The 8,769-nt window shown below is 37.3% G+C and overlaps 1 protein-coding gene and 1 long non-coding RNA gene across 4 annotated transcripts in view; one reads left to right on the plus strand and one right to left on the minus strand.

The window, feature by feature from the left end:
- Positions 1 to 8,763, minus strand: part of GABPA (GA binding protein transcription factor subunit alpha) — a 32,277-nt gene extending 23,514 nt beyond the window's left edge. The window contains exons 1-4 of one of the 3 annotated variants that reach the window (XM_026849961.1): positions 8,640 to 8,763; positions 5,937 to 6,037; positions 4,223 to 4,367; positions 3,252 to 3,336 (exon numbers count right to left, since the gene is read on the minus strand). In XM_026849961.1, the coding sequence (XP_026705762.1) occupies positions 3,252 to 3,336; positions 4,223 to 4,367; positions 5,937 to 6,013 (307 nt within the window). In that variant the 5' untranslated portion in view covers positions 6,014 to 6,037; positions 8,640 to 8,763. Of the gene's footprint in view, positions 1 to 3,251; positions 3,337 to 4,222; positions 4,368 to 5,936; positions 6,038 to 7,951 lie in introns of all 3 variants that reach the window. The other 2 variants (XM_026849956.1, XM_026849971.1) reach the window with 2 other exon arrangements.
- LOC113480818 overlaps positions 1 to 8,763 on the plus strand; it is a 21,114-nt gene extending 12,351 nt beyond the window's left edge. The window contains exon 3 of the long non-coding RNA XR_003398540.1: positions 8,752 to 8,763. This is a non-coding gene — a long non-coding RNA (uncharacterized LOC113480818). The remainder of the gene's footprint in view (positions 1 to 8,751) is intronic.
- Positions 8,764 to 8,769: the final 6 nt, after the last annotated feature.

Consider the following 8,769-nt stretch of genomic DNA (forward strand, 5'->3'; position numbering starts at 1 on the left):
CCCCCCCCCCCCCCCCCTGAAATGTCTAGTATTAACCACAGCCAGAGACAGGACATTAGTCAAGCTGCACTTTTAATCTAAATTATTATGTTTCATTACATTTATGAATCATTCATTTACATACTAAAATAATAAAAGCCTAGTTATTGCAAAAAACAGTTTAGAAACCACAGACAAATGAGGAGTTACATGCTTAAAACAGGACTTGGACTTCAGCTACCTAAATCCAAAAAAACCTTTTGTGCTTAACCACCACATAGTCTCAAAATCTGTGTAAGTATCTATAGTACCGCTACATACACATGCTCAGAAATTCTCAAAACAGTTAAACATTAACTTCTTATGTCAGTCGAGGATTTAAAAAGTAGGTGGAACAGGAAAAATGTTAATCTTGCAGGTGTGCTCCGGGTGCGCATTAACAGAGAAAACTGAGCTCACCACAGACAGCAGCTACACTTTCACAAACACAGCTTTGACTGGTTTGTGTACCTGGTATGTCAATGACCTCAATGGCAAGTTAACTGGACTCCATAAAGTCCATATACTTTGCAAACAACAAGAAATAGAAGCAAAACTACATTTTCTGCCTCCATAATATAGGCCTCTCTCCTCCTACTGCTCAAACCAATGTCTGTCAGAGATCACCATTCTCATTCTAGCCCTTTCAATCTAGTATCTCTGTCTACCACAGTTCATCCGAAAAAAGTGTAGCAAGTACCTCCAGTCAAGCTTGCCTCTACTCTGTTGATTAAGGAAGTAGAAAAAGCACAAAAAGATTCCTTCAGGTGACAGGCTGCCAGACAGATCTTCCACCTCTGAAGTTTTCCCCAAAAATATTTGTCTATGCCATACACCTAGCACTGCAATTTACAACCTGAAAAGTTTATCTTCCCTCTCCCACTAACTGTTTATTTTCTTGAAAAAAACCAAAACAAACAGCGCACACACACACCCCCCCACCAAGAAACAACCAAAAAAGAAAGTTAGCAACTAAAAATAGGGTCAGAATCCATTTTATCATATCTCAAGCAAAAAAACACCTATCAACCCTAAGAGTTTAAGGATGGCAAAATGTTAATCTGGTATTATCTACAGTCAGACAGGCAGGAAAAAGCCTTGATTAGATGTAACTTGTGTCTGGATTAAAGACAAAAACAGAGACCAAAATATTTGGAAGGTCTTATAAATTAAAACTTTTTTCAAGTTTTTTTGACATACAATGCAATACAGTTACTCAGATCTCCACAAACTTGCAAGAGTCAGAGCAATACAGAACAGGGCTGCACTCAAAATTGCTGTTCTCACAATGACAGGAAAACCACATACATCTCCATTCTTCAAAACAGAAGAAAAGAGTTAATGCAAAGTAGAATGACACAATGGTCTTTCTAGTGAAAAGAATAAACAAGACCGATATTTTATCTGCTGTAGCTCATATTTAAGATATCTTTACATGAACTGCTATAAAAGAACTACAACGGACTACATTTCAGCTGGTGTTTATTGCTCTGAATTTACAGATGGCTAATCAAAATTTGACAGAACACCTGAACTGACATAACAGCTTTTCTCTTAAGAAAGTTAAATCCATCACAAGGATTAGCATCACTTATTACTGATAGCCAAATTCTATACATTATACAAGTTGGGGAAAAATTAAAATAAGTACATCAAGAATCTTTCAATACCTCATCCATACAAGAAAAATATGTGAATGGCATAAGAACCTGTTTCCCCCCCCTCCTCCCATCTCAAATGACACTGCAGTCAGAGTAACAAGTCCATTTCCCTGTTAGTGATCCAAATATCTTCCTTTTATTATTTATATCCATGCTGTTTGTTTTCTGATATTCTGTCCTGCCATATTTTACTTGCCTTCAGACAGTTGAGTGTCAAGTATCATGGCCCAAAAAACAACACTGAGGATCACATTGAAGTTATAAAAAAATTGCTTAATACTCAGGTGTTTCTTTTAAGGAGAGAGAAACATAGCGAGCAAGAGAAAAAAAAAAAAAAAAAAAGGTTACATTAAAGAAAAAAAAAACTAAAGAAAGAAGATGGAAGATAACAGTGAAGATACTTATCATTTATCACCTGCATCCTTTTGAAAATGGAAGTCTGAGCATTGCATACTACAAGTTTCGGGGCATGAATTAAGAGCAGTTATTCTAGCTCCCTGAAGGATATTTCTACTGTTTTTAAAACCAGAAAGGGAGCTCAATCCCCATTACACACGAGGAACAGAATTCAACCTAGCACTAGTTACTGGATATTCAGCATCAACTACAAATTGTCAGTCTGTTAATAAAAACCAGAAAGGCTTTCTTCTGTCTAATATACACTCAAGCCACAAGAAAACAAAACATGCTCCCCAAATTTTGCCGATCTGCTTTGCTGACATAACTCAAAACAGATAATCAAAGATACCGTACTCCAGTAACAACTTGTTGCCACTGCCTGTTTGAAAACATGGCAACAAACGTCTGTAGCTGTTCCCAGAGCCCAACACGAACAGTCTTCAGTGAGTGTTGGCAGTCCTTCCAAGACATATGGAGGGGGCAAAGGAGAAGAATAGGACAAAAAGCAAAACAATGAAGCTACTAATTCCTGAGGATTCAACACAGGAAAATCCTGTCATACCTGATAATACAAATAAAAACTATGCATCAACAAATCCCTACCCACCTGGTTAATGCTCCTCTGTCACAACAGATTACTCTGACTCCTCATCCAAAGAAAACAGACAATAAACAGTGATCCTAGCCTTTTGTAACAATTTTCGATTAGCTACATATATTCTCACAATCAAATCATTCACAAAGCACACAAGTTCACTCACCTCAGAAAGATGAAATTGTCACCTACCTAGACAAAAATCTTTCACCTGCTTAGATACTTGGCCTGGTATGAGCAACTACTCACCCTTAACAAAAGTCTCATGCTGTAACTGTCATTATTTGACACAAGTTTGTCTGGGATTTTTTGTTTGTTTTTTATCTCAAAAATTGATATGAAGTTACTATAGACAAACATTTCAAATAGCATCAGTCCATGACATTTATTTTAACTACTACTACTACTACATATACTACTTATAAACACAGTACACAATGAAAGAGACATTCTGATGCTATATGACCGTTGAGTGATTTTCTCAATTTTACAGCTAGAAATAGTAGGGGATTAGATTTGCTCACAAGCACTTCTACAATATTAATTTGTCTGTACAACAGATGAACATAACTACTTACCTTGCCTAGATATTACTTGCACACTGAGTTGCACTGTTCCATCTGTTTTTACTCCTTGATCAAAAAGGCTTCGATCAGGGTCCAGCTTGATAAAAGCAAAAAAAGATTAAAAATATGTATTAGTCATGGTTATAGGAAATGTAATGCTCCTTTACACTTTAGAAACACTTAGCGTCTGCAGCAAATCTTCTGAAGAAGCATGTAAATATTTTTAATACTATGCAGACATAGTACAAGACAAAGAATTCAACTGGAATTTGAAACTCGCCACTCTGCTCTGTTTAAGGTAGTTTCACTTACAGGGACATTTTTTTATCCTAAAAAAATGCAATACAATACCTGGAAGTACCTTCACTTTGTGAAAAGTATCTACAGTTCCCTTTCTCAGTTTTTAACACCTTCATAAAAATTCCTGTGTTTAAAGCAGTATTCTCCCTGTTGTTTCTGGAGAAGCTGCAGATGCCTGATTACAACTATAAGTAAAACATGCAGATGAACACATGCGAAACAGTTACATTGTCTAAGGTGTAGAGATGCCTGTAAGAAACCCACACGCATGCTATTTTTGAGTAATGTTTTACTATCTATGCAACTGAATAGTATAAAAACCTTCTTGCTTTATTCAGATTCAAAACAAGACTAGACTCATGGAAATTCAGGCAGCAACAAATTATGTGGGCTACCTCAAGAGAAGATAGCACTGTCATTGCCCTCCTTCTTTCACTTCCAAGGTGGCAATTTTTTGCTTTCTTACCCTCACCTGCAGAACCTGAAAAGTATTTTATTCACAACGAAATAGTATGTACATATTAAATGGCCTGACGATAACGAACCAGACATAAAATGAAAATCTTAATTGTAATTAATATACCAAATGAAGCATGAATTCCATGAACAATGGAAGAAAGTCACGAAGTATGTAAAATCCTTCTCCATTAAGAGCTTAACTCTTTCATAGCCTTTCAATTTACCTGGATATCTTGCAGGCAAATTTCATGTGCATCCAAGGAACACTGCAGTCTGGGTTCCAGCAACTTCTTAAGATTTCCAATTGGTTCATTGATGTCTATAGCTTGACTCACAAATTCTGCTGTGGTGTAGGTTTGCTCAACAATGCTTAAATACCAAATTAAAACAACAAATCATTACCTACATGTTCATACATAGGGATAGGAAAAAGGAGAAGTAAACTACATAAGAGGTAATACTGACTCTGAAATCTTAATGCCATGCAACACCTTAGCTTGAGTATAGTGAATTACTAAATTTGTCCTATTGATGTTACAGTTGTGCAACTATTCTTTCACCCTGTTGCCATTAAAAAGCTAAGCCAAATACCAAGATTATTTTCAGATCACCGTTTTCAAGAGATTAAGTCATGATTAGTATGTTATACATTATTAGCATGTAGAATAAACTAATCCTATTTACCTTGCCTAGACTGTATTTAAAGGATATTCAAGTTAAAAACACACACAGAAACTTAACAGGGAAAAAAGAAGGAAAAAATGTTCACTCTCAGAGTAATTAATTGTCCATATCTCTACACCAGACAGCACAAGGACTTAATGCATACAAAAAACAATCAGAAGTAACTACAGCAACATGGAGCCTTGAAGGAAACATTAGTCATGTGTCAGGGGCTGTCCTGCACTAAAATGATGACAGTATCAGTGTAGGCATTCAGAAACATCAATGTGACGGGACACCTGTCTTAACAAGACCTCAGACAGTTGGTCTCTCTACATTTTGATAGAAGGAAATCATAAAGTATATACAGACATAGTTTGTAAGTAGTAAAATATACAAGGAGCTCAGAATAAGAAGAAACTAGTATGTGGTTTTGAATCAGTTCTCCAAAACAGGTTCTTAAAGAGCAGGTCACACAGTGGCCTCAGCTATTTCTATCCAAAACATTAACTGCCTCTCTGTACTTTCAAAAACAGTTGTAAAATTTAGGAGGGAAGCATTAGGAAGTAAAAAAAACCCAACAGGCTGAAGTATCAGACTTCGGTATCTATGGTTTCAATGGCCCCAACAACAATACAGACAATAGATACAGAACATAATTTCTGCCCCGTTAAAAACAAATGATCCTGTGTAACAGTAAAGCAATGGACTGAAGAAATTGAAAGGTTAATCTCAAGTACAGAAGGATATATTGAAGCTGAAAGGTTTGCAGCATGTACATGTAGACATATTCCCACAGACATGAAGGCAGGGGAAGAGGACTATTAAGAATGTAGCAAGAGAAACAAAATGGTTTGGGAATTAAGACTGAAGAACATGATAGCACTATACTGGTTTTCCTATAGTAGCTACAGCTCCACTTGAAGAAAGCCACCATTTATTTAGATAAGAAAAACTGAAGAGAGCACAAGTAAAACTATGAATTTTGTATTCAGCAAGAAAGCTGAAAAACTGTGGAAACAATCAACAGCAGGATTACAGAGATCATATTGAGCCAGTTACATCTGCCAGTTTAAAGTTACTTCTTTTGTCTAGCTAGAAAACACTAATTTCCTAACCATCCATGGCCATCTTTGAAGCATTACACAATAGCCAATAATGAATCTGAATAACCAAACTTAGTGTGTGCAGCCCCAAATCTGAAACCTATTAAAGAAAACAAATAAATAAATGAATTGCAGCCTAAGGACCCCAAAAAGCAAAGACAGTACATACCTTTCTTCAGTGCATTCCTGTTTTTCAGTTCCATCAATTTCTATTTCTATCAGCTCCTCTGCCTCCCTCTTAGTCATGGCTAAAATGTCTTAAGAACAGAGCTGTGAACAGAAAAAGAATTTTTTGTTTGTAAGTCACAGAACAAAACTAGATGATGGGCTGTCCCCTATCAAATATTTTCTAAACCAAATACCAAGATAGCTTTTTAAAGACAAGAATTCACCTAAAAATTAAAGCCAAAATCTACTACAGATTTCACAAAATGACAATATCCGTTTCTCAAACAAATGTTCCAGGGTCAAATCCAGTACTATAAATGGACATTAGCACTGAGTCCAAAGCCTGATTTTCTTGGAGGTATCCAAATTTACTGAATGTCTTTGTTATGGGCCAGCTACAGCTTTCACTGGTTACAGAGAACTTCTGAAAATTCTTTGAAAGTTACGTGTATTTTTGCCATCTAGATGCAGCTACATATTACTTTCCTAGCAAGGCTGAAAGAGGCTGCTTATGAATTTAAGCAGCATTTTACATAAAATGCTGCAACAGGAAGATAGAAGATTCATGATTTCCTCATAAGGAAATAAACTCAACAATAAAGCATTTATTGACAGTCCCATCTTTCCATGCATCCCTCTCAAGGGTCATCACTTGACATGTGCATAAATAGCACATCTTGTTAAGTCTCAAACTAATGCAGGATGTTAGCAATTAAAAAGGAAAGCTATCCTGTGATTATATTCTCATTCACACTGCAGATTTTCACACCCTGTAGAATACTGGAGTCTGTTGGAACGTAAGGGGTAAGAAAGAATTGCAGCATTTGGTCTGTAAAGATATAATATTATCATGCTTCACTAACCATCCCATATATCATATGTATGAAATACACACGATAAAGAACTGGGCCAAATTATATTAACAGTTTACAATAAATAACACAACCAATTCACAGGTAAAGGAGTAGGAAGTAGGAGTACAGAGGAAAAAAAGTCACAGTAGAACGAGCAAACATGCTACTATTTAAATATCCACAATATAAGAGATTAGAGAGGTTTCCATCCTGGAATCATTCCTTCACGGGGGACTACTCTACTGCAAACCCAACACTTTAATAAAGACAAGTTAATAAGGGAACTCATTAGTTTAAAATTTCTCAAAAGGAATAGTAGCCAACTGAGTTGTACAGTTGTTATAGAAAACGTTTAAAGAAATTCAAACTACTCATCATCTCCTTCAAAAACTATTATGTAAAATTAATTTTGAAGAAATCAAGTCCTGCACATGACATCCACCTGTAAGAAGCTACTAGGGCTAGACAGGAAGCAAATGGCACCTCATTAAGTATCTCACAACTAGAAGCAAAACCAGAATCTATCTTTTTTGCCCACAGACCTGGTTCTGTGGAAATCCCCAAACTGCCAGAGTAGGGTCCACTGAACTGCAGTGGTAGTGCCCACTGAACAGGTCCCTGAGAGTCCAATTCCTGTATCGCTTACTCTCGTATATCATCTTCATGATAAATGGGGAAGAACGAACCACCACTTCTGAAGAATGCAGAGAAGCTTAATTAAGTATCTGAAAGAACTGACACCTGCATGGTTACAGGTGATCCGGTTGACTGTTAGAAGATTTTTTGAAACTAAGGTTTGAGCAAAGTCCCTTACTGAATACTCCCAAAGAAGCTAACTGGTATAATGAAAAAGGGGGAAATTCTTTCCTGTATTAGCAATCAGATTAAAAACCCAAACCAACAAGAGTAAGTCATCATTTTTTCTGCAAGGAAAGGAGTTCTGTGAGATTTCTGTTCCTTGATGTACTCATAAGTTATCCATTGAGAAAACAAACACTTCACACGAAGTCTAGAGAAATTTGTTGCTACGGGATGAAGCATTTGTTCAGAGGAACACATAAAACTATGCTTGATTTGTGGAAGGTACCAGCTTGATTGTGGAAGGCCAACCAAACTCTTTTAGTTTTTAATTTCCCTTCAACCTAAAAAGTCTTATACTTACCTGTTATCCAAAAAGGAATCTGACCGTAATGCCTGACACAGACCTTCACTAACTTAAGCAAGAGAAGACACTTCAACAGAGCCTGTTTTTCCCCTGCACAACTGCCCAGTGCTACTCCAGTATCTTTTACAGTTTCACTTTTGCAGTCAGGGGAGAAGTCCCATTGTTCTGTTAAGATCTATCTTTTCTCTTCTCTAGAACACAAGGAATTAAGCAACAAGCCCATCATGATACGGGCACAAACTCCACTAGTAGAATTAGCGTTTGTTATCCTACCAGGTAATTGTGAAGTAGGGGAAACTGCTGGAGCCCACATGCATTATCAACTGATACTGAAACCCAATCACTAGAGATACTTGTGCTCCCAAGAAGCCCCGGAGTTCGTGGAGCATTCGGTACTATCCATCCCTATTATTATTATTCTAATTGTAAATACCAGCACAAACTAGGTAACAAAGCAGACAACCTATCCCTTCCAGATTAGCTTTTACAAGTTACCAGCCAGTTCGGATTTAAGACAAAGACAGTAGACCACCAAACGGGGTGGAGTCACGCCAGATCTGAAGTGGTTTTCTTCCTTATCAACAGTCAGATGTTAGAAAATAAATCCCAACTGGGAGAAGTGGACGTGCAGCACGTACCTGGCGGAACACCAGGAAGCAAACGCAGTAAGATGCCAAATACCCACCCTCTTGCGTTTTCACCCAAGATAAGTAAGTTTTTACAAGTGGAGGGAAGTTCTCACGCCCCGGAGAGGACTCGCGGACCGCGCTCCGGGCCACAGGACCTGCGGCGGGAAGGCTTCACCCGCCCGCTCC

This window comes from Athene cunicularia (assembly GCF_003259725.1).
Source record: "Athene cunicularia isolate RWA chromosome 1 unlocalized genomic scaffold, athCun1 chr1_part1, whole genome shotgun sequence".
In the NCBI taxonomy this organism is placed as follows: Eukaryota; Metazoa; Chordata; class Aves; order Strigiformes; family Strigidae; genus Athene; species Athene cunicularia.